Source organism: Capricornis sumatraensis, chromosome 11 (genome assembly GCF_032405125.1).
Source record: "Capricornis sumatraensis isolate serow.1 chromosome 11, serow.2, whole genome shotgun sequence".
Classification (NCBI taxonomy): Eukaryota; Metazoa; Chordata; class Mammalia; order Artiodactyla; family Bovidae; genus Capricornis; species Capricornis sumatraensis.
Genome location: NC_091079.1, coordinates 76,805,651 through 76,833,079, shown reverse-complemented (window position 1 = coordinate 76,833,079; position 27,429 = coordinate 76,805,651). Strand labels below are relative to the sequence as shown.

The following is a 27,429-nucleotide window of genomic DNA, read 5'->3' as shown; positions in this document are numbered from 1 at the left end:
CTTAACCTATGTGTTACCAGAGAACATTTCTACATATTTTCAGTCACTAAAGAGCAAAACCTCAATAAAGCCAAGGCAGCATGGGAAAAGGAGAGTTTGTAGTTGCTAATTAGCTTATGATAATGATTTATAATAATCGTCTACAAATTATATAATACTCAGTCGTACTGTACAGAAAAAAAGATGGCCTTTTTGGATCACTTGTCATAAAATTGCTTTACTTTTGCACTTTTGAACAATTGAAGTGATTATTAAGGCTTCATAATTTTTAATTCTGTATTTTTAAGAACCTTTCCATCCCTAGTGGCTAAAGCAAAATTGCGCAAAGAAGCTTCAGAAAGCACTCAAATAAGCCTCAAAATCACCTTATTAAGAAACAGAATTTGTAAATTCACAGAAATACAGAGATGCTGATGCTTTGCCATCAATATGTATGTAAGTTAAAATGAAGTCTGATTATGATTCCTCCAAACAATTTTGATTTCTTTTAAAGAAATACTCTTTTGTGCTATAATTGAAGCATTTGTTAAACTAATCTGTGTTATTTTTAATAGGATTACATTGACAAATTGGAATTGCTAATGATACTGAGTTGTATAATAGAATTTGAGACTGTGATGTAACAACAGCAAACTGTTCTATGAGGTCTATTTTTAAGGGAAATATTTGACAGTATAACAAGGTACATACAGTTTTTGTGAATACTACAGTTGTATAGTAAATGATGTTGTCACCTGATTTGAGAGTAAGTGAACAACATCACAAACTTTATTTGTAGTTTTGTGCCAACTTGCAGGGGACTTTCCGATGTCTTTGTATAAACTTTTTCCCCCTGTGTACACAGTCATTTAGAGGAATATTTGAAATGGAAAGTACATAGTATTCTAGTTAAGCTCACTAGTTGATTTTTTGGCACCGTGGGTTTTCATCTCAGCTTCATCTTACTCATTGGGCAATTTACTGAATTTAGCCAAGTATAAGTTTGCTCAAAAATTAAGATAATGGAAAAAAAATAAATAAAAGTAAATAAAGGCAAGAGTATATGTCTTATGGTTTTTATAATACTTAAATATAAAGGCTCCAATTAAGATTATTATTAATGTCCCTTATTTAATTATTATCTGTGGTAAATGAATTTATATATGATACAAAACTCTTAGATACAGTACTGCCAGACACAACAGGATGAATATGAAGTTAATAATTTGCATCATAAAATGAAAAGATTGATAATGATTTACAGTGTCATGCAGCATTAAAATACAATTTCATTTTAGATTTTTTAAAAATATAGCTATAGTATATTAAGTATAGTTGTTTTATAGTGTTCTTAACTGGTCTGTTTTCAAAAATATCTGTTGAATATCTGCTCAAGTGCTTGGGATTCAACCCTCCATTTTAGGAAGGGCATATGAAATTTAGAAAGGAAGTCTAAAAATTCTTCCCTCATATAGGCTTAAGAAATTAGATCTACATACTAGAGTAGGAAAAGTTATGTTAAATTTTGGTAGTTCTTTTCAAGTATATAAGAGTCTGAGATCGACAAAGAAGCAGTCTTTTATTTATTATTTCAAAAGGATAAGTCATAATTATTAGGTATTAATTACAGTGTGGCAGGTTTTAGTTCAAAACTCTGAAGAACCTTGCTATTATATGAAAACATTTTATGTTATTGTGAATTTACTCATAAAACATGAAATGCTTTCATTAGAGGTATTTAAAACAGAGATTAAATGGCACCTGTCTAATTGTCTTACTTTTGTATATAATACTGATCTTTGGGAGAACTATGAGTTCTGTGAACTTGGATATAAAGTGTTTTAAGTGAAATCTAACATTTTTAAGGGTTAAGACTATAAACAGTAAACAGAAAAGAACCAGACATACCTGTGACTTTGTCCCCAGCAGAACTCACATATTTTCAAATCAATTTAGTATTGTTGTAGATATCACAGAATGTTGTCTATGGCCATGTACTTCAAAATTATCATTAAAGAGTCATCTCTAGATCTTGTTATTTAATATATTAATAAAGAATCATATGTACCTGTATATCCAATTAAAAAGTGTTTTGATAATTGTGTTTCAATATAATTGTTTTTCTTTGTAATCCTCTATTTTAAGTATTCAAAAAAAATTCCATTCTGTAAAGGAAGTCTATAGGCTTCACTGTGGAAATGCTCCATGACATCAAAAAAGTTAAGAACCTATGATCTAACTAATTAATACCTTATAAAATGTTACTGATAAACTCATTATAGCTTGAAATTTTAAAAAGTTCTTCAGTGAATGGATTCTGCTGAATTCCTAGGTTTCACGGACAAGCCCTCACATTTTCTCTGTCCCAACACCTGAGGGATTTATTAAATGATCAGGACCAGTCATTCAATTCAGGAGCAACTGAATGTGTGTGTGTGTATTGTGTGTATCTCTAGGATAGCCATAGAGATGGTTTTCAACATTCTCATGATGATTTATATATGTATGTGTATATATATATATATAAAATATCATTATATAAATATATTCTCATCAAAGAAATAATTGAAAATATAAGTTTTAGCTATGCTGGAGATCTTTTCCAAATGTAAAAAAAGTGACTTTTTCCCCATTTTTAAATAATAAAAACATTTTGAGCTGATCTCCAGAATATGATGAGAAGAAAAGTACTTCTTGGGGAAAGCTATTCATTTGGCTTTAATAATGTGCTTAGTTTTATTTAATTCACTGAAATGCCTTTATCTTATTCTCTTTTAAAGACTCCTGATGTAGTCCACCCAAAAGAAGCAACTCCCTCATCTGCTTTTACTGCTATTCGACCTGCACGAGTTGTATCTTCAACTTCTGAGGAGGAAGAAGCATTTACTGAGAAATTTCTTAAAATTAATTGCAGATATATTACCAGTGGCAAGGTAAGAAATAGCACTTTAGGAAAACTTTTAATCATTTTTTATTAGTAAAATATGACAGTTTGCATTTATATTTTTAGTCATCAGCATCAGCACACGGTGATCATTTTAAGATAATCTTGTGAAATAGGCAGTTCTTTTACTTCACCATTGGAGAAGGAAATGACAACCCACTCCAGTATTCTTGCCTGGGAAACCCATAGACAAAGAAGCCTGGTGGGCTAGAGTCCATGGGGTTGCAAAAGAGTCGGACATGACTTAGTGACTAAATATTCCTTCACCACAGGGGAAAAAAGAAACTTTTTAAGAAAAGGTTAGCAAGTGCAGGGTTTCTCTATCCTGGCCAGAATTCAATGCAGTTTGAATCTGTGTTTTATCTATCACAATTGTTGATTTTCTAAGGCAGAGAACTTGTGGTATTTAAAGGAAATTAGAGTAAAAGTACCACAGTGTTCAGAAGAAATCCACATATTTCTTAGAAAGTAAGTATAATATGACACTGACTACTGATTTGATGACACTGACTACTGACTTGAGAAGTCACACATGAAAACCATTTCTTTATAGTTGTAATTCATAAATTATGAGCATTTGAGATAGATGTTTAGTGCTATAAATTTCCCCTGTGTACTGTTTTTACTTCATCCACAGTTCTGATATGTTGTATTTTTATCATTACTTTCTCTTTATTTCTTCTTTGGCCCATGGAATATGCAGAAGTGTCTTAGTTTAGTTTCTTTGTTAGTTGGAGTTTTCTGAGATATCTTTCTGTTACTGATTTTTAATGTTTTTCCATGTGGTTAGAGAACATATTTGAAAACTTAATGTTTTATGGTCCACAATGTGGTAAATTTTGATACATGTTACATGTGTACTTGAAAAGAATATGTATTCAACTGTTATTGGGAGAAGTAGTCTATAAATATCACTTATGTCAAGTTGAGTGTTATTTCCAGTATCCCTACTGATTTTGTTCTATTAATTATTGACAGAAGGATGTTGAAATCTATAATTGTGGATTTGTCTGTTTTCCCCTCTATCAGTTTTTGTTATTTTGAAACTCTGTGCTTACGTACAAAAAATGTTTGGGATTCTTAAATTGTCTAGATGAGTTGATTTGTTTAATTATGAAAAACTTTATTCTTGGTAATATTCTTTGCTGTGAAATCTGCTTTAATGGTTACAGATGTAGTCACTTCAGCTTCCTTTTGGTTAGTGTTAACTTGGTTTCTCTCTTCTTGTCTTATTCTTAAAGTGGGATTACATAATTTACATCAGGATTCACTCTTTGTGTCCTACATTCTGTGGGTTTTGAGAAATGTATAATGACATATATCCAGCATTGCCATATTACACAAGGTAGTTTCATTGCCCCCTAAATCCTCTGTGCTCTGTTCATCCATCCTTTTCTTTGAAACCCTGGAAACTACTTATCTTTTTATTATCTCCATAGTTTTTCAGTTTGTCAGTGTCATACAGTTATTATAGAATCCTGAAATTTGCTTCTTTCAGACTTGCTTCTTTCAACATGCATTTGAGAGTCTTCCATATCTTTCATGGGTTTCCCTGCTGCCTCAGCACTAAAGAATCCGCTTGCCAATTCAGAAGACACGAATTCAGTCCCTGGGTCGGGAAGATCCCCTGGAGAAAGAAACGGCAACCCACTCCAGTATTCTTGCCTGGAAAATCTCATGGACAGAGGAACCTGGCAGGCTACAGTCCATGGGGTCACAAAAAGTAGGACATGACCTAGTGACCGAACAACAACATGCCTTTCATGGCTTGATGACTTGTTCTTGTTGCTGTGACTGTACAACAGTTTATCCATTCACCTACTGAAGGACATCTTGGTTGCTTTCAAGTTTAGACACTTAAGGAATATAGAATATGCAGGTTTTGTCTATACATATATTTTTACTTCCTTTGATTGAATACTAAGGAGTGTGATTGGTAGATCATGTGGTAAGACTGGGTTTAGCTCTATAAGAAACTACCAAACTGCCTTTCAAAGTGGCTGCATTATTTTGTTTTACTGCCAGCAGTCACTGAGAGTTGCTGTTGCTCCATACGCTCACCAGAACTCCCTGTTGTCAGTGTTTTATATTTGAGTTATGCTTGTTGGTCTTTAATGGTAATGCAATTTATACCTCCCTAATGATTTGTGATATTGAGCATCTTTTCATTTGCTTATTCTCTGTGCTATACAGTTGGGCTTTAGCTATCTTATTTTTTTTAAGTTTTAATTTTTAATCTAATACTTGCATATAAAGGACTTTAAAAGATCAACTAGTGCAAAAGGTCATATAATGAAAAGCAGTAGATCCATGCCCACCCTTCTCAACTTTTGTTTTCCCAACCCAGAGGCAGAATCTTTTATATATGTCTGTTTAGAGGTTAACTCCATTTTTCTTAATAATAGGCTTTTCTTAATGTTCCTTAACTTAATGACATGAGGCATTTTCTACTGATTTTCTGCTGTCTCCTTGGTTTTTCTAACGCCCCTCTCACATATGGTTGTGTCAACTATTTTTAACTCTTCTGTTTGTTACCTTATTCACTTTAAAAATATAACCACTTTATATTCACTAAATATTTAATATTCACTTTAATAATATAACTTTAAATTTGTCTTACTCTTTCAACTAGAGACAGTTTCTGAACTTCCTTGTTCAGGAGAATAACACCACTATTCCGTTTCCTCCCCTCTACCTACCAACTTGTTGCCTGTACTTGTCAAAGTTGGTTAATAGTCCCTTTCTGTTCTGTGACCATAATTAAGTCTTCCCTGCTTTGCCTAGAGATTTACTCTAAAAATGAAAAGCCGTAACTAATATTTCCATTGTGATGATTATCTAAACACTGTTCACTGAATAGCAAAGTTGAACACTATGATTGGATTTTCTGTGATTGCAGAGTCTTGATCCATGTGTGCCAGTATTTAGATTCCCTTTCTCACTCTCCAGGCAGTGGTTGAAAAACAGTCACATCTGATGTTGCTTCATATTTGAAGCATGCTCTCCTTGTACCATTTGAAATGTTTGTTTTTCCCTGTAGGTTCTGTTTGCCCTTGCTTTTTCTTTTGGGATGAGGAAATGTGTGCTTTCCAGATAATGTGATTAGCTTCTAACTTTATCCATCTATTGACTAGAATTGACTCTTTTCAGTTGGAAGTCTGTTCAGTTCTTTTTTCTAATTTGGAAGATTTGCTTCCTATTTGGACCATTTTTGTACATTTTATCTTCACTGAAGTCGTTAATAACTTTTCCTTTTTTCCCCATAGGATGTCCTGTGGAGAGGATGCTCAGTGTCACTTTCCTATGTTTGTGCTATCTTTTGTTTTATGCATGCAAGAGCTTTGCAGCTATTTCTGGGGATTTTCAAGTTTTTAAATTCTGTTCCTTGAATTAGCTGTTTCCTTGAGATTCAACTTCTCATTATATCTTAGACTTTTTGGTTATATTGCAAGCTTTCCACAAATAATGATTTCTAGTCACCAATTTACATGAAAATATGGGTCATTGGCAGGACAGGCCAGCAAGTGTGTGTGCCTGTGGTGATCTGGCCACTTTGCTCTAGAGGAGGTGAGCTGGGGGTGGAGGTCAACCATCCTGCTGCCTCCCCCAACCTCAGTGCCACAAAGTTAGTTGCTCTAAATATGTAGATGCAGGCAGATGTTGAGAATCACTGAACCCATGACTTAGAAGTAGGGGAAGTTAATACATAGCCCCCAGGCCAGGTCGAAGAAGGTTATCAGTGTGCAAGTGAGTCCCTTGCCAACAGGAAGGTACCTAGCCATGGGTCGAGGCCAGGCATGACAGCTGCACCATAGCCCATAGACAGGGCTGCCATAGCCATTGGTCTGGTGTAGCCACCCATTCAGTGCCCAGAGCCCAGCGCTTCCTGCTGGCTCTGTGGCCAAATGGACACACATGGTGGGAATTGGTGGGGGAGGTGGCTTGTGTGGCCACAGATATGAGTTGCTCTGCAAGGCAAATACCCTCCTCGTCTAGCTGCCCTTGGGCCACTGTGGTCCGGTTATCTATTTTAAATATAGTAGTGTGCACAGGTCAGTTCCAAACTCCCAATCTTTCTCTCCATCTAGCCTTACTCAACCCTGAATTTGTTCTCTCAATCTGAATCTGTTACTGTTTTGTAAATAAATTCATTTGTATAAATTTTTTTAGATTACACATGTAAACGATACTACATATTTGCCTTACTCTCTGATTTACATGACTTTGTATGATAAGTCTCCGGGTCCAAGCATGGTGTGTATTTGGCATTATTTCACTGTTTTTAATGACAGAGTAATATTCTATTGTATTTATATGTCACATTCTCTTTATCCATTCCTCTGTTGGGGGACATTTAGCATGCTTCCATGTCTTGGCTGTTGTAAACAATACTGCAGTGAACATTGAGATGTGTGTATCTTTTCAAACCATGTTTTTTTTTCTGGATATATGCCCAGAAGTGGGATTACTGGAGCTCTATATAATAGAGTAGCTCTATCTTTAGCTTTTTAAGCAACTTCCATACTGTCCACTAAAGGGGCTGTAGGGTCTGCAGGCTTAGATGCCCTGCAGCATGTGGAACCTTCCTGGATCAGGGATCAAACTTGTGTCCCCTGTGTTGGCAGGCAGATTCTTAACCATTGGACCACCAGGGAAGTCCTGTAGATTTTTCTGATGATGGTCATTCTGACTGGTGTGAGGAGATATCTTCTTGTAATTTTTGATTTGCGTTTCTCTAATAATTAGGAGTTTGAGCATCTTTTTTCAGGTATCTCTTGGTCATCTCTATGTCTTCTGTGAAGAAATGTCTGCTTAAATCTTCTGCCTATTTTTTGATTGAATTTTTTTAAATTGCTGATCGATTTAATTATGATGTACCTTGGTGTGGGCCATCATCAAAAAAATATACAGGTTGTCCAGTGGTTAAGAATCTGCTTGCCAGTGCAGGGGACACAAGTTTGATCCCTGGTCCAGGAAGATTCCACATTCTTGTCTTGTCTTGTGAAAGTCACTTAGTCATGTCCAACTCTTTGCAACCCCTTGGACTATACAGTCCATGGAATTCTCCAGGCCAGAATACTGGAGTGGGTAGCCTTTCCCTCCTTCAGAGGATATTCCCAGAGATCAAACCCAGATCTCACACATTGCAGGTGGATACTTGACCAGCTAAGCCACAAAGGAAGCCCAAGAATACTGGAGTGGGTAGCCTATGCCTTCTCCAGCAGATCTTCCCGACCCAGGAATCGAACGGGGGGAATTGCAGGCAGATTCTCAAGGAGCAACTAAACCTGCATGCCATAGAGCCTGTGCTCTGGAATGCGAGTTTGAAAATGGGATTAAGAAAGAATGTATATATTAACTCTGTTGACTTAAAAAAATGCACAACATGCACAGCACCTCAGATAGCTCCTAGAAACTTTTCAAATAGGTAGTGGGGAAGCACCGTATATATGTGATTTTGGTAAAGGGGGAATACATGCAATCAAGCAACAGTTTTTGGTAGGAAGTTTCCGCTGGTCTCATGAAGCTTCTCCTAGTCATAGGAAACAGTTGTCACCATGAAAGATTTTAGTGCCTTCCTAGATATGAAGAGATGCAAGAATTGGCTCATAAAATCAGCTCCTGAGTATATCTAATTATCTAAAGACCTGCCCTACCAGTTTTCCCGGAGCAGAGAGTGCCACCTTTCTGCTCTCCACCCTAAACTCCTTCAGGGGATGTTGAAGGTCAGCAGCTGCAATAGCAAACAATTTAATCTTTGTAGAGGTAGATGGCAAGCACCCATGGCAAACAACAGTTAGTTGACAGGGCCCCATCATGGTCTTAAATTCAATCATACTTTGGGAGGCATTTCATGACCATCCATCCCACATAGCTAGGAAGGCTCATTCCTAGGTGATGATTTTGCTGATAGGCCATTCAGTGTGCTATTCCGGAACTAGGTCTTTACAGTCAAAGATCTCTGGACATCTGTCTTCTAATTATGATCCAGGAAAGTAATCCCTCTTCTTTTATCCTCCCATGTCTAGAATTACTCTATTACAATCATTGATACCATACAGAACTATGTATTTGATCAACTGCTTCACATTACCTAGTCATCATTATTTTCATTGGAGGTTCAGTTATACCTTTGGTATTGTAAGAAACAATAATCTTGTAAAACTGGCAAAGTACAAATAATATAGCTAGCAATATTATTAGGATCATAATTAGAATTAAGCCAGGAACTTCTATTAGGTTTAGCCCAATGTATTCTCAGGTCATCTGATGTAGTCTGTTCTATACTAATCTTTATCTTTCAGGGAAATTATATATTGGCACTGTGCATAAAGCTCCCAGTCCAATTTCCTAGTGTTACTAGGCTGGTTATCCTTAGTATAATTTAGTTGTTCTCAAGATTAAGTGTTAAGTCACTTCAGTCGTGTCTGACCCTGTGACCCTGTTAACTGGAACCCATCAGGCTCCTCTGTCCATGGGAAGAGGGGGCCTTACATCTGAAATGACCACAGCCTGATGTTAACCTCATAAATCCATCCCATAATTGTGGGAGGTTTTTTCCCTTGGCTGAATTTTGCTTGTTGTTCTGATTGAGCTTGAGTAGCTTAGAAGAAAATTCATATTATGACCAGGGTCAGAGCAGGCATTATTAATTGGCCAGATGAGAGGATCCCACCTACTAATAGTGAATCACTTTATGCAGAAATCAAAGAAACATTGTAAATCAACAGTACTTCAGAAGTAAATAAATGGATAAATAGTATGGGATTAAAGAATTTTTGGTACTTGAGTTGGAGTGATTAATATTTGTAACTCAAATGTGGAGAGATTATAGTATAAAGCATTGGACTTTTTGGATTTTGGATCTTAGTCCTACCACTTATTAGTTAGCTGTTTTGTTGATTATTTATAACAAATTTCCTAGCCTCTCTCAATTTTAATTTTCTTGCCTCCATTCTCATTTCAGAACTCTAATTATGAAGAGGAAATGAAAAATATATGTATAAAGCATGGTACATACAAAGCATTCAGTAAATATTAGCTACTATTAGTGGGATCAGCTTCTTATGTACTTCAATTTGCTCATTTGTAAGATTAGAGGGTTGGATTCTTTATATTTGTATTGCTATTTATATAAATATATTTAAAATGTCATAGCTTTTCATGATTAAGGTAGATGCCATATGCCTTAGAAGTCATAGAAGTCATCTAATCTATCCTGTGTTACAGATGAAGAAACAGCCCCAGAGGCTGTGCTTGCCCAAGGCCACATAACTAGGCTAGCGGAGTCAAGTAAAGTTGAGACTTATTTTTAAAGATACTTTAAACAGATTACACTATTTTCCTCTTATAGTAGATTGGGTTATAGGCACATTATTTATTAAACTTGCATTGTCTGCATGAAACTATTTGATACCTTTGGTGAGTGAACAGCACAATGTGAAACAAGGCTCATGCCTTTGGAGGACTATAAAGTCCTCATTACATTACTGCAGTTATCTTGCTGATGTAACTCAACAGTTTACTGAGGCTGCAGATTTTAATTCCTGACTTGACTGATTGACGGTGAATATAATATTCTTTGAACTTTGCCCTGCTAACAAGGAGAATTTACTGGGAAAATTTGGGTATTATTAAAAACATTTTCATGAGAATGCCATAGTGCTTGAGTGTACTACTTTTGTATAAGGTAGGTGGCCTAACATGGGAAGAAAATCAGTAAAAATATCTAAAATAATTTTTGGAAATGTAAACTTTGAAGATTAAACATTATTTTCTTTTTTCATCTTAGGGCACAGTCAGTGGTGTATTGCTAGTTACACCAAACAATATAATGTTTGATCCACATAAAACTGACCCATTGGTTCAAGAGAATGGCTGTGAGGAATATGGCATCATGTGTCCAATGGAAGAGGTGATGTCAGCAGCAATGTACAAAGAAATTTTGGATAGCAAAATAAAGGAATCCTTACCCATGTAAGAGTGATATTTATACTCCTTTGCAGTTTTTTCCATCTAGTTAGTTGACCTTGGTCTAATAACTCTTAAGTGTCTTTTAGTAGTTTTATTATAGATGCTTTTCATTTTATCAGTAATGAAACATATATAGTATTGAAAAGATTATTCTTTATGCTCTGGAATAGTTAGGAATTGTTTTAAATTGATATTTGCATATTTGATCAGAGAACCTGATATTTAAAAGTAACCTGTAGTATTCATTTAATTCAGTGTTTACCAGCCCTTTTTCTTCAGATACAGAATTCATAATTCTAAGTTATTTTTATTAGTAATTTAAAGTAATATAAGTAATCAAGGATACCGTTCAAATTTTCCTTAGAAGAGCCTGGAGAGTTGGGTGTGCGATTTGGGAGAGGTCATGAGCAAAGACCTGACATTGGTAAAACCAGAGCAGCTTTGTCTTTTATTTACTGATTTATATGTTTGCATCCTTCTCTCTCAGGAAAGTATAAAATATAGGGGAGAAGACCCATAGATTGCACAAGTGTAAAGTTGACCTTAGAATGTACTGGTTATGGAATTTGTATGTTTCAGGGAACAGGTGTGAGGTTACAGGTCAGCACAGCCTGTGAAAGTAATGACAGAGAGAAAAGGGAAGGATAATAAATAAAAGAAGAAAATAAAAGATAGGTATACAAAGAAAGGAATAGGAAAGTACAAAGGAAGAAAATTGAAATAGAAAAGAGCTTCCCTATTTCTTCATAATTTGTCATTCCTTTGTCAACGGTTTAAAAACTGTCTTCACTTTAACTGATACTGAGATTTCTGTCCCTGTAATAACCTACAAAGTTGATAATGATTGTTTTAAAATTAACCTTTGTGAGATAGAACTACTTACAAAAGAGAGAAAGTTATTTTTTTCTCTGAGGCAGACTACATAAATTGTTAGAATACCTAAGGTAGAATGAAATCATTTATTTAAGAATGTCCATTATACCTCCTACCCCAATAGATAACTATTTTGGCGTGGTAAACTCATCTTTAGAGATGCAGATTATTCCTAAGATTGCCTCTACTGTTAGTTATTTAATATATCATCATCCAAAATCAGTCTGAGCAAATAAAGATTACTGTGGCAGGTAGAGAGGTGACACAAAGGTGAAGGAGTGAAGGATTAGATTAAAAGAGAATCAAGATTATAGCTATGTCAGTCATGAGTGAGATGATTTTTTCTTGCCCTGATTTTCCATTTGTGTTAGGATACTTTGGGATTTTATTGAGTATTATGTTGTATGGTACATAACTATTCTACACAGATGCTGTGGAACTCTTCCTCTTCCTCTTCTAAATAACTTTTTTATCATTTAGAACATCACCTGGAAAGACCATCTATTTGATCCAAACATTTTTTAAAAATTACTCCAAAAAGAGATTTCTTTAAATCCTGCCTTATGAACTGATTAAAAACAAATATCTGGCAACAGATCAGATAAATGAGTCATGTGATTTTGCAGAATAATGTTATGTATGGTAAAAATGAGGTGTATAAGATTTTATTGGTTTTCTTTTGTCTTATATTGGGAAGTTGATTTCAAAGGTATTGTTCAGGAACAATAGCAGCATGACTGACATAAAAAAAAATGTTACAACACTTATCTAAATCTGTGTCCTGTTGGATTTACTTAACTTTATCTCTTACCTAAGGGTCTTCTACAGATAGTTTCTCAAATCTTTTTGCTGAGTTCCAGGACTCTTGCCTGGAAAATCCCATGGATGGAGCAGCATGACATGCATGCTGCAGTCCCTGGGGTTACAAAGAGCCCCACTTCACTTTCTTTCAGGACCCTGTATGTGCAGTTTTAGTCAATCACCAGTAGGTGACACTGTTACATATTTAATAGCACAGACTAGATGCTTGGATTTCTTAAGGTGAATCAGTCAGTGCAAGGAAAGCAGAGATAGGAATTGGACTTCAACTAACTGATACTTTTTAAAAACTAAAATTTACCTATCCTATGCACAATAAAATTATGTTTATCATTATAAAAATATCAAATACTAGAATAAGAGGAAAAGAGTTACCCATCTTCACCATCCAGAGGTCACCAATAAATTTTGTGTCAACACACAGTCTTTTCTATTCTCAAACTTGCATAAATATTCTTTTCCCACTAAAAACTCATGTCGTTTCCATTTACTAGTTTTTAGCCATCATTTTAAATTGTTGATTTGTATATCATGCTGTAGTCTGCCTCCATGTAGAACTTACACTACCTAATCTTTGAACATTAGTGCTTGTATATTACAAATGGCATTAAACATGGAAATCTAGAAGTAACGATGAATCATTCAGCTAGCTAATATCTAACCTGTTAGTTGAACAAGTTTCTTAGAATTGTTAAGAGTTGTCACTAGAACCATGAAGAATTCCTCTAAGTACTTTTGCCTTGATTCTGTTCAGGTTGATTTTTAGCTTTGCATTTGAGTCATTTATTTCAGTTTAATTTTTATTTAAATCTATAAAAGCACTATGTGTGTGTACATAGTATCAATGTGCTTTATTAACACATTTAAAATTCTAATCAGAACTTTACTTAATCCTATTTTTCATATTTCATCAGCGAGTAAATTTTAGTTTAGAATTACAGCTTCATCCAAAAGTTGTGTCTTCAACTTCTCTTCAGGTAGATCAGTTCAGTAAATCTTACACTGATATTTCCCATATCTTAAGTAGTTGATGCCAAAACTTAATTACTTGTTCTATATGAATCAGTTTTTTAGTATGCTATTAAGAGATGTATGCTACATCCTTTTAGAAAAGCCTTTTTAGTGATATTAATTCAGTGTTTGTGGAAAATAAAATTCTATAATTTAAAAAATAATAACTTTAAATTTTGTTTACTGACAGAGAGATAGATCAGTTATCAGGAAGGGACTTCTGCCATTTAAAGAAAGTGACAAGAAGTAATACTGATGAACTAGACTCAAGAATCCGTGATGCAGCTAATGATAGTGCCAGCACTGCTCCTAGGAGCACTGAGGAGTCTCTTTCTGAAGATGTGTTCACAGAATCAGAACTCTCTCCTATTCGGGAGGAGCTTATTTCTTCAGATGAGCTACGACACGATAAATCATCTGGCGCGTCATCAGAATCTGTGCAGACCATCACTCAGAGTGGAGTAGAGTGTTTGACGGTCATATCAGAGGCTGCTAGTACTCCCGATCACTTAAAATCTGGTTCTGGACATACTGCCAGTGAACTTGGGACTCTTTCTCTTAAAACTGGTTTAAATAATCTTGAAATGGCCACTAAGGAAGGAGATCAGGCTGCAGATAATCTTCAAAAAATATCGGGTCTTAAAGAACAAAGCACAGGTATAAAAAAAGATAACCAGGATTTTCCTCTTAATGAGAATTCACTACATCAAGAAGAAGTTGAAAAAGAAAGTATGCCTTGTGGGGAAGGAATAGAATTTAAACAAAAGCAAGTTGTCAACAAAGGAAAACAAGGAAGGGAACAAAATCAGGACTCAGAGACTGAGGTAGAAGAGCTGCGGAAACTCTGGAAATCTCATTCCATGCAACAAACTAAACTGCAAAGGGAGAATATTCAACAGGTGTCACAAGAAGAAATTAAGCATAAAGTAGCAACAGCCGATATAGAAGGTAAGTGTTGCGGAGTATATTAAGTTAGTCTTACTGTATATTGTCTCCCTCTTTTCTCACTGACTCAAAAGCTGCTGTATCTTAGGCCACTGTGAAGGATAATCTAGTGGCCCTTGACGGATGTTTCTCTGGGACAAGTACATAGTGTCTGGTTTCTACTGTCTTATCTCACAGTGGATTGTACACATAATGAGCATCCTTTCCACCATGTTTATGCATTCCTGATTCACTGCATTCTGTCTTTAAACAATATATTTCTTGAAAATGCGCACAAGTCTATCATACCTATGATTTCTCCTCCCCCCCTTTTTTTCATTTAGTTCTTGGTATGATTCATCATTAGAATACTATCTAAAATTGGGTAGTGTGTTAGTTGCTCAGTCATGTCTGACCCTTTGCAACCCCATGGACTATAGCCCACCAAGCTCCTCTGTCCATGGAATTTTCCAGGTGAGAATACTGGAGTGGGTAGACATTCCCTTCTCCAGGGGATCTTCCCAACCCAGGGATCGAACCTAGGTCTCCTGCTTTGCAGGCAGATTCTTTACAATCTGAGCCACTGGGGTAGCCCCTTAAAATTGTATATATAATATCATAATTGCAATTTGTAATTGCCAAAGTTATATAATCTCTTCATTTTTTAAAAGTGTAATAAGACATAAAATCTGTTTCTGAAATTCTTCCAGGTATCCACAGGTTTCATCATTGTCTGGTTGTTTTTCTTTAGAAAGCAGTACTAAGGAGACTTCCCTGGCTGTCTACTGGTTAAGACTGTGCTCCCAGTGCAGGGGGCCCAAGTTCAGTCCCTAGTTGGGGAACTAAGATCCCAGATGCCATGCGCTGTGGCCATAAATGAACTAAAGATTTTTAATTTAAAATAAATAAAAAGCAGAACTAAAATAAATTAAATGCCATTTTCTCTTTCAATTTTGTATTTTCATAGTTTACTTTTGAAAATTATAGTTTTTATTTCTACTACACAATGATTCTGCTTTGTGTACATTATGTTAAAAGTGGTATAACTCAAGTATTTTAGCTAACATTTCTCATATTCTGTTGGAGTATTGATTTCAGATTAATCTAATTTACATATTTCTGTTTTATAATTAAAATTTTAATTGTTAAAATATGCATAAAATAAGATTTATGAGTTTAACCATTTTTAATGTAAAATGTAGGAGCTTTAGGCATATTCACATTATTGTACAACCATCACCACCATCCATTTCCAGAACTTTTTCATCTTCCTGAGCTGAAACTCTCTGCTTATTAAATGATAACTTCTATTCTCCTCTCCTTACAGTCCTTGGCAAGCACCATTCTATATTTTCCCTTTTGTGTGTGGCTTATATCCGTTAGCATAATGCCTTCAAGTTTCATCTATGTTGTAGTATGTCAGAATTTTCTTTCTATATAAAGTTGAATAATATTCCATTATACACAGCACATCTTCTTTATATGTTCATTTGTTGATGGACATTTGAGTTGTTTCTACCTTTTGGCTGTTGTGAATAATAATGCTGCTATGAACATTAAAAAAAAAAAAATCACTCAGTCGTGTCCGACTCTTTGTGACCCCATGGACTATAGCCCACCAGGCTCCTCTGTCCGTGGGGTTTTCTAGCCAAGAATACTGGAATAGGTTGCCATTTCCTTCTCCAGGGCATCTTCCCAACCCAGGGATCGAACCCGGGTCTCCCGCATCGTAGGCAGATGCTTTACCATCCAAGCTACCAGGGAAACTATGAACATAAGTGTACAAATAATTTGTTTGATTTCCTACTTTCTTTTTTATTTTTGGTTATATACCAGAAGTAGATTTGCTGGATTCTATGGTAATTCTGTGTTTACTTTTTTGATGAACCATTGATCTATTTTCCACAGTGGCTATACCATTTTATAGTCCCACCAGCAACATACCAGGGTTTGATTCAGTTTTTCAAAACAGGGAATTTTCTTTGCATTTAGATATACTGAATTTAGATATACTGAGATATACTGTATATAATTTACATATACTTAAGACAAGGATTATATTCAATAGATGTTAAGTAATTATCTTCTATAAAAGATTGAATATTTTTTCATTATTCAGAGTTGATGTTCATTAAAGAACTTTTGACAAATATGTTGCTTTTTAGAAAATTTATAAAAAATTACCTGAAATTCATCACCTGGAGTTGATCATTGTTAATATTTGGTGTATTTATCTTTGCTCTTCAGTGCGTATGTGTATCTACATACACACATTTATGTACACACACATATACAATATTGATATAATTTGTGTATATCTTTATATGTGTATGGTTTTCATATAAAATTAGGATTACATGTAGTATCGTTTCTTGCTTTTTTCAGTTCATATTTTATGTCATGAACATTTTCCTGTGTCATTATACAGTTGACCCTTGAACAACTCAAGGGTTAAGGGGTGACACATACTCCTCTCTCACATTCAAAAATTTATGTATAACTTTACAGTCTGCCCTCCATATCTGTGGTTCTGCATACATGGATTCAACCAACCATGTGTAGTAGTATTATAGTATGTATTATTTGAAGAAGATCTATGTATAAGTGGATCCGTGCAGTTCAACCCCATGTTGTTCAGGGGTCAACTTGAACCCATGTAGTTCTTTCATGGTTTTTAATGGCCCTGTAATATAGCTATTTCTGTATTTATTAAGACATTCAGTTGTTATTAACAATTCATATTATTAAGATTGATGTGACGAATGCTGGCATAGATACCTTTATTTGATATGTTTCTGTTTGGTTGTCTCACGTTCTGAAATCTTTGAAAATGATAAAATGTTGCATTCTGGTTGACCCAGTAATATAGTAGACTACTTGTATTTTATTGCGTTTGTTTGGGTGCAGGGTTTAATTGGGTTTTCCTGTTATGACATTACTAAATGGAGAAAGTTCGGTAGATATGTTTAGATAGGTGTTCCTGGATTGCCGCTATTTGGTTTCTTCTTTTTTGTATGTGCATATGGAGGGAGGACAAGAAAATTAGTTTTAAGTAGCTAATTTTAAGGAACTTGAGATTCTATATAGGGAAGTTTCTGATCTTTTATCATAAAACTATATAATATAAATATATAATGGAATATAATTGTGAACTATATAATATAAATATATAATGGAATATAATTGTGAGAAGAATAGTAAAAATTCATTCTTTTAACCTGATGCAAGTGCTGGGACTCAGATAGATTATGTATCTTGCACAGGGTTACACAGAAAAAAGCCACGACTAGTATCCAGATCTCCTGACTATAGCAAAATGCTTTTTTTCCCATAGTATGCCTCCTTTGTAAGCTAATGTTTCCTGAATTGATCCATATTGTCAGACCTTCAGTGTGTCATACATCAGCATTTGTGGTTGGAAGGGTTAGAGATAATTCAGGCTTAATAAACTAAACAGGCGGCTAAATCTAGCATATTGTTTTTGTCACACCTTCATATGTATGTAAAAGCTTCAGAAACTTTTTTACTGAATTTTTTCTGTAACAACCATATTACAGTAAAACTTTGAAAATTCTGCAAACTTATTTAGATATTGTTCTAGAAAGGTAGTAGAGATTGTCCAGAATATTGTATATGTATGTATATGAATAATTACTTTAGTGTGGTTGTTATAAAAATTTAACCAAAATTTCTGGATCTTCTACATTTTTTCCTAATACCCTTAGACATAATATCGGTTCATAACTTGGGTGTTAGTTTATTAGTCTTGCTATACTTGTCACTTTTGATGGAAAAATATATAAGCTACGTAAGAGAATTCACCTTTCAGTAAATTAACATTTTATTCTGTAATTATTTGTCAGAAGTTTAGAGATAAACATTATTTAGTCTAAATTGTTTTAAATTATTCAAACATGGTGTATGAGAATTGAATAAACACTCTATCTCAATTCTAGGTTCTGCACTCTTAAAAGAAAAGAGAAGGCATCGATTGCATAAGTTCTTATGTCTCAGAGTCGGAAAACCTATGAGGAAAACATTTGTATCTCAAGCAAGTGCAACAATGCAACAGTATGCACAAAGAGATAAGAAACATGAATATTGGTTTGCTGTGCCACAAGAAAGGTAAAACAATAACAACAAAATCTGGAGAACATTGAGATTCCTTGAGTTGAAATTATTTTGTACAACAGTTCGTACCAGTAGCAAAGTACTGAAATAGTTTATGATTAAAACCTGACATTAAATCTGTTCAAAATCAATTAGCTCCTCTTTTATACTCTTTAGTTTATCCCACTTTTAATTTTAGTCCCCTTTTGTGGTTTAATGCAAAAAATATGAACATATACCTCATGTTACTAATAAGCAGTCATAGTTAAAATGTTTTAGATCAAGAAGGTTCATCAAAATATTAACTGGTACAGCCCCACCTCAAGGCAGGAAATGATACAATTGCTTTTTTTTTTTTTTCACCTTTTTATTTTGTATTTTGTTAACTGGTATAGCCAGTTATCACTGTTGTGATAGTTTCAGGTGAACAGCAAAGGGACTCAGCCATACATATACATGTATCCATTCTCCCCCAAACGCCCCTCCCATTCAAGATGGCACATAACATTGAGCAAAGTTCTGTGTACTATACAGAAAGTGTTGGTTATCCATTTTAAATACAGCAGTGTGTACATGTCCGTCCCAAACTCCCTAACTATATATAATTTCTTTTTTAAAAATTTCATCAAATCCTTTCTATTATAAATGCTTGCTATATACATAGCACTAAAATAGCTACTAAAAGGATCTGGTCTTCAAATTATTTTTTATACTCACTGCACAGTAAAATTTCTCATATTATGATTGAGCAATATTTGTAAAGGATGTCTGTTATCACTGTATTGTAAATACTGACATTTTAAGTTCACTGGATCATAAATAATGGCATTCTAAGTTAAAACTTACATTTATCTATTAAATATATCCAGTGGGATTTAGATAATGTAACAATTTGCCCTCTACAATTAGATTATACATTTAAACACTACTTGAATGTGCTCTTCTAAAGCAGTTTTGCATCACTACTTTTCTCTTTGAATTTATATTTCAATTATACTTCCTCATAGAATCTTATTATAAGGTAGTATATTTTTATTCCTTTTTACATTTTTTGCAACAAATTGCATATGCTTACACATTTATCTGGAGCTTCCCAGGTGGTGCTAGTGTTAAAGAACCCGCCTGTCAAAGCAGGAGACATAAGACGCCAATTCGATCCCTGGGTTGGAAGATCGCCTAGAGAAGGGCATGGCAACCCACTCCAGTATTCTTGCCTGGAGAATCCCCATGGACAGAGGAGCCTGGCAGGCTGCAGTCCATAGGGTCGCAAAGAGTCAGAGATGACTGAAACGACTGAGCATGCATGTACATATTTATCTGTGTGTGTGTACTGACATTGCTGCTGCTGCTGCTAAGTTGCTTCAGTCGTGTCTGACTCTGTGCGACCCCATAGACGGCAGCCCACCAGGCTCCCCGGTCCCTGGGATTCTCCAGGCAAGAATACCGGAGTGGGCTGCCATTTCCTTCTCCAATGCATGAAAGTGAAAAGTCAAAGTGAAGTCGCTCAGTCGTGTCCGACTCTTCGCGACCGCATGGACTGCAGCCTACCAGGCTCCTCCGTCCATGGGATTTTCCAGGCAAAAGTACTGGAGTGGGGTGCCATTAGCTAGGTAATACCTTTTTAAAAACTATTTTATCCCTTTCCATTCTACCTTTGTTACCTTTGTTTGTTACTGCTTTAGTATAAGTTTACATCCTTGATCACCTGGGCTATCTTAAAAGTCTTCTAAATCTAAATTGTAAATACACAGGGATTGTTTTGCATATGCCAACACCCAAGTAAATCATCACCCAGAATAAAATACAGACCACCTCCAGTACTCTATAAAGTTCCCTCCTGAGCCTAGACAACTATTAAACTCCCAGAAACAGGTAGTCTGGTGGACTTTTGACTAGTTTTGCCCTTTGAATTTTATGTAAATGGAATTATACAATATATAGTCTTTCATGTCTGGCTTGACTTCTTTTATTCTGTGAGACTCATCCAAATTGTTGTATCAACAAAACCTTTTTGTTGCTTCATTATTTGGAATTTTATAAATATTCCATTTTTTTTTATTCAACAACCTGCAGACAGGTATTACACATACTAAAAATTTTCTGTGATTATTCTCAAAAGAGTAAAGGGTCTAAGGCTCACCCTACTTGTTAACAGGTTGGCCTGCCTCAGTTTAATGAGTGCTGGCAGAAAAGAGTCACAACAGCATCAGTCACAGTTCTAGCACTTGTATGAGTTCTTTGAGCTTCAGTTCCCACAGTTGGGTGTGAAGAAGGCCAAGTGACAGCTGCATGTGCCATGGGTTATGTTAAAGAAGAGGAACCAAAAGTTTAGGGAACCTAAAACTTCTATAATGTACAGTAAGCATGGTTTCCCTTTGATCCAGAGTAAGATACTAATGGGCTTTCCAAGTGGCTCAGTGGTAAAGAATCCATCTGCCAAGCAGGAGACAGGTGTTCAATCTCTGAGTCAGGAAGATCCCCTAGAGAAGGAAACAGCAACTCACTTCAGTATTCTTGCTTGGGAAATCCCATGGACAGAGGACCCTGGTGGGCTACAGTCCATAGGTTCACAGAAGAGTCAGACACAGCGTTGTGACTAAACTTCCACCACAAGATACTGAATATTTCTGCCTTCTACAACCAAGCTATGCTGTTTTCTGTGCAAACATACATGAAAAGGTAGTGCTGAACAAAGGTACACAGTGCCTCTGCCCATAAGACATGCAGAAATCCAAGAGAAAATTGTCTTTCAACACCTACATTATTCCAAATATTAATTAAACCCGGAAGAACATTTTATCATTAAAATTATTACTAATGAACAGTTGATCAAAGCAACATAAATTATAATTTATCATACATAGCTATTACACATAAAATGTAAAACACAGGAAATGTCTTAATAAAATAGTTAGGGCTTTCTCCCAATTAGTTTATGTATCCATTGATGAATATTGTTCATTGAAATGATAAGACTCAGTGGCTCAGTTCTGCCCCCTCCCTTTTTCTTTTTCTATAAGTACTAAAAAGCTTTGTTCATAAAAATGTCTATGAAACTGAGAAGTTTTATTATAATGTCAGTCAGTTCTTTAAACGTATTTCTGTTTATATTCTAAAATTAATCCTCTTTCATCAAAATTATTTTTAGTAACCATCATTTGAATAGCTTCCTTCAGTTTTGTGGAAATTAGTGAATTAGAAACTACCTGATATACAAAAGGACTTACTACCCAGTTTTAAAAATCTTTCCCTGTCTCAATACCAACTTTGGGCAACCTGGAAGTTTTTATACTGGAAGATTTTTAACTATAAAGACATGTACCATTGTAAAATTCTGGATGAGTGAGGATGGTACTTTAGTGAAAGCAGAGAAGAAACAATCTGCAAGATATCTTAACCACGCTGTTCTCAAGAAGATGAGTATGAGTGAAGATTACCATATGGAAACGGAAGAGAAAGAGATTGATTCCCTTAGCTCTATCTAAATGTCTGTGTACCTCTTGGAAAGGCTTTATATGTCCCTCTGAAGACTTCCTTTCAAGAATATAATAATAAAATTCTTTTCTCTCCCCCCTCACCTAAATATACAGTACAATCTGTGCGTTCAACAAAATGTGATTAAAATAATTTAAAAATATGCTGTGATTTGCATAATTCATGAGTACATGACAGGCAAAGAGCCAGATACTCTGATCTGCCAGTGATACCAAGATGATTACAATGAGATATTCAACCCTGTTATATCTTTAGTTAAAAACAACATAAGGATTTATTTTTCTCCTTAGTGTTGGCTTTGTTTTAATTTTTGAATGGAATTTTCCATTTTAATATTGTCCTTGCACTTTCACTAATATTCATTGAAAATTAGTTTTATTAGAATTTCGAAGTTATTGTATTTCAGGATTTTATGAAAAAGTTGGTTCATAGAGACAAATTATCTGAAAGATGATACTTAACACCTTTTTCAAGCATTAGTTGCCACATAACAAATGACACTATTAAAAATTTATTGAAAACAATGTCCAGGACCGTGATTATTGATTGCTATATGTTAGTAGAGAGTTTTTTTTTTAATATAAATTTATTTATTTTAATTGGAGGCTAATTACTTTACAATAGTATATTGGTTTTGCCATACATCAACATGAATCTGCCATGGGTGTACACGTGTTCCCCATCCTGAACCCCCCTCCCAGTTCCATCTCCATACCATCCCTCTGGGTCATCCCAGTGCACCAGCCCCAAGCATCCTGTATCCTGCATCAAACCTGAACTGGTGATTCATTTCACATACGATATTATACATGTCTTAATGCATTCTCCCAAATCATCCCACCCTCGCCCTCTCCCACAGAGTCCGAAAGACTGTTCTGTACATCTGTGTCTCTTTTACTGTCTCGCATACAGGGTTATCATTACCATCTGTCTAAATTCCATATATATGCGTTAGTATACTGTATTAGTGTTTTTCTTTCTGGCTTCCTTCACTCTGTATAATAGGCTCCAGTTTCATCCACCTCATTAGAACTGATTCAAATGTATTCTTTTTAATGGCTAAGTAGAGAGTTCTATAATCACTTTTCAGTTATCCATACCAATTAAAGCCAACAAAGCATAGATGTTTGAAATGTGCGTCTTACCCTTCAGATAATTTTTATTTCAGGGATTTAGGGTTTAGTAGGACTTCCCTGGTGGCTCAGACGGTAAAGCGTCTGCCTACAATGCAGGAGACCTGGGTTCAATCCCTGTGTCGGGAAGATCTCCTGGAGAAGGAAATGGCAACCCACTCCCGTGTTCTTGCCTGGAAAATCCCATGAATGGAGGAGCCTGGTGGGCTACAGTTCATGGGGTCGCAAAGAGTCGGACACAACTGAGCGACTTCACTCACTCACAGGCTTTAGTAAACAAAACTGAAAGAAGGGACATAAAAGTTAAATATATTAAATTTCTATTAACCTAGGAAAAACCTGTATAGTGGTCAGGTTTCAAAATAGGTAATTAGAGTAAGTTGTTAGTTGTATTTTAGATAATTAGATCATTGTGTGATTGAGGTTAAAATGGTGAGTTTGATTTTCCTTCCCATTGTCAAGTTTCCTTCATGAAAAGAAATGTTGCCATGAAGAGCATCTGAGCTAGTCAAAACCAGGCTGAAGAAAATCCTAATGCAGTTAGGAGCTGGACAGAACACAGCCCCAAAATTTTAAGTTAATGTCTTCCTGGTAGTGGGCTTTGTTTTATTTTTAAATAAAGAATAGTGTATGTAATATTTTGTATATTTTAAGTTTTCAAGTTTTGTGAAGCTGTTTAACAAAAATAATTTTTAAATTCTTGCTAACAACTCAGAATAGCAGATCTATTAATTCATAATCACTCATTCTAACAGGACAGACCACTTGTATGCCTTCTTCATTCAGTGGAGTCCAGAAACATATGCAGAAGATACTGGTGAATATACCAAAGAACCTGGATTTATAGTAGTAAAAAAGATTGAAGACTCTGAAACAAATGAGGATTCTACTAATGAAGCAGCAGCTAGAGAATGGGAGGTAAGGGGGAAAATGTGAAGCTTTCATTTGTATTTTTTCTTTTTATGAATTTATAGTTTTAGAGTTGGCAAAGTTCAAGTGATCTTCAAACGAGTAATATTTTAAAGGTTCACTGTCCTTGTATATATGTATTTATTGAATAAATCTGATTAGTAACTTTGGTTTATTCCTTTTTGTCATTTCCCTTTTGCTTTAAAATGTTAGAGAAGCAACCTGTCATCAGTAAAATCCCTTTTATTGAGTAAACTTTAGGAATAATTACTGTTATACTAATTTTCATAAAACATTTATTGCAGATCTAATTCACTTTAATGTTATCACCTGCATGGAGGAGGCCTAGCAGTTATTTAACACATTCATGCAAATTAGCATTCCTTCTAAGCTCATATCCAAGCATTATCTTGACGTCAGTTCAGCAACATGCAAAGAAAATAAGCTGATGCTAATTTTACAAAGTAATGAAAGTTTTATGCTCTGCTCAAATTTACTGAGCTTGTATAAATGGTCAAATTGACACTAAACAACTTTTTTTAACCCCTCTTAGATCTATCTTTTAAAATTGTGTATTATGATTTTACATGCTTTGTCATGTGGGATTGATAGAGTGACGTATCTGGTCTTTCTTTTGTTATGGTTCTCTGGATTCACCTCTTCATGCATTAGAAAATACAGAGCAGATGCTAAAATGTGATAATAAACTGAATCAAATTTTGTTATCCATCTGGTGTTGTTTGTGATTGTTTGTGTGATGAATGTGGTGTATATGTATTTAACATGTATAATGATTAAAGGTATACATGACATGTCTTTTGTTTAAAATGCACACCTGATTTTGTATGTGCCTCAATCCGTGCCATGTAGTATATTCAGAATCAGTTTGTATTATGATATAATGGAGGAAGAGAGTTAACATATATTGAGCATTTATTTTGAGTTATTTTTAATATTTAGACCAATATTATTAATCTCCCTACCAGCTTTCACAATAGCCATGAACTGGAAACAACCTGAATGTCTGTCTGCAGGTTATTGAATTTAAAAAAAATGGAATATTTATAAAATTTCAAATAGTGAAGCAACAAAAAGATTCTGTTGATACAACAATGTGGATGAGTCTCACAGAATAAAAGAAGCCAAGCCAGACATGAAAGACTATATATTGTATAATTCCATTTACATAAAATTCAAAAGGGCAAAACTAGTCAGAAGTCCACCAGACTACCTGTTTCTGGGAGTTTAGGGGTTGTCTAGGCTCAGGAGGGAACTTTATAAGAGTACTGGAGGTGGTCTGTATTTTATTCTGGGTGATGATTTACTTGGGTGTTGGCATATGCAAAACAATCCCTGTGTATTTACAATTTAGATTTAGAAGACTTTTAAAATAGCCCAGGTGATCAAGGATGTAAACCTATACTAAAGCAGTAACAAACAAAGGTAGAATGGAAAGGGATAAAATAGTTTTTAAAAAGGTATTACCTAGCTAATGGCACCCCACTCCAGTATTCTTGCCTGGAGAATCCCAGGGACCGGGAGCCCGGTGGGCTGCCGTCAATGGGGTCGCACAGAGTTGGACACGACTGAAGCGACTTAGCAGCAGCAGCAGCTAATAAAACAGGATATAGTGACAGATGATGGTGAGGTACTAACTCGGGTGGCAAGGTAGATGGCAGTATTTTCAGTCAAGTCAGAGAATTGACAGTTTTCTCTCTTTTGAGATTGAAACACTTAATTTTGAAAATAAAGACTTTAGTACTAATTTTTTGAGTATTAACTTTATTTAAAAGGGACCATCTTAATTCTTATGGACAATTCTGCAGATTATAATTTCTATGGAAAAAGTTTTCTCCCCTGTTTTCAACTAGAATTGATTCAAATAAAAAGATGATAAAAATTGATAAAAAATTAAATTTTAGAAACTTTCTGCTGTGTTATCTAGAAACATTTTGCTGCACTGTCTAATAGAGTAGCCACTAGGTGACATGTGGCTATTGAATACTTGAAATGTGGCTAATGCTACTAAGGAACTGAATTTTTAATTGTTCAATTTTGATTAAACATAAAAACCAATACTTGATTCATTATTGGATGACTTTTAGATATGTTTTGAACAACTTAGATATATGAATTCTTTTAAGCTATAAATTTCATAAAATGTCAATATGATCTCATAAATAAGATCAGCTATTTCCTGTGAAAATCTGGTATCTCCATTGAGATGTAGTTAACTATGCTAATTCCTGTAAATGCAATAGCCCCTCACCGCTTGTACATAGCTGTTGAGCAAGGAAATGTGGCTAGTCCAAATAGAGATAATCTGTAAATATAAAAAATATGTTGGTTTTTTAAGGTTCAGAACTGAAAGAAAAAAAATGTAAGATATCATTAATTCTTCCATCGCTTATGTTGAAATGATGTTTTGGTTATATTGGATTAATAAAATATATTAAAATTGATTTAACTTTTTTTTTAATGTGGCCACTAGAAAATTTATAATTGCGTATGTCTTGCATTGTATTTCTCTTGTATAGTATTGGTCTAGTGCCTGATAGCTACTAAGTACATAAAAAGCTGGGTGTTTTTTTTCCCCATCAAAAGTCTGTTCTTTACCTTAGAGTTCACTCTTGGTGCTGTACATTCCATGGGTTTGAGCAAATGTAAGAGAACATAAAAAGTATTTTAAATGTTTAAAGGATGTTTTTTAAAAGGGAATTTGAGGTGGATGAACCTCGAGCCTGTTATACAGAGTGAAGTAATTAAGAGAAAAACAAAATGTTATATATTAATGCATACATATAGATTCTAGAAAAATGGTACTGATGAACCTACTTGCCTACTTGCAGGGCAGGAGTAGAGATGCAGGCGTGGAGAACCAACTTGTGGACACAGCAGGGGAAGGAAAGGGTGGGGCAAATGGAGAGAGTAACATTACATATATACACTGTCATGTGCAAATGAGATAGCTAGTGGGAAGTTGCTGTATAACACAGGGAGCTCAACCCAGTCGTCTCTGACAAATTACAGGGGCAGGAGGGAAGTTTAGGAGAGAGGGGTTATATGTATACTTGTGGCTGATCGCCAGTTTTGTATGACAGAAACTAACACGACATTGTAAAGCAATTATCCTCTAAATAAAGATCATTTTTAAAAAGGAAATTTGACTAGAGAACATACATAAAATGAGAAAAACTCAAAATCTCTACCTAGGTGTAGAGAATAGGTGACTTAGAATTTAAGATGAATTTGTTATGA

General features: G+C 34.9%; 1 protein-coding gene across 4 annotated transcripts in view; it reads left to right on the top strand.

Moving 5' to 3' along the window:
* OXR1 (oxidation resistance 1) overlaps positions 1-27,429 on the top strand; it is a 252,105-nt gene that overhangs the window by 193,195 nt on the left and 31,481 nt on the right. For 3 of the 4 annotated variants that reach the window (XM_068983296.1, XM_068983292.1, XM_068983293.1), the window contains exons 5-9: positions 2,760-2,912; positions 10,716-10,900; positions 13,791-14,548; positions 18,481-18,649; positions 24,018-24,180. In XM_068983296.1, the coding sequence (XP_068839397.1) occupies positions 2,760-2,912; positions 10,716-10,900; positions 13,791-14,548; positions 18,481-18,649; positions 24,018-24,180 (1,428 nt within the window). Of the gene's footprint in view, positions 1-341; positions 436-2,759; positions 2,913-10,715; positions 10,901-13,790; positions 14,549-18,480; positions 18,650-24,017; positions 24,181-27,429 lie in introns of those variants that run through there. The other variant, XM_068983295.1, reaches the window with a different exon arrangement.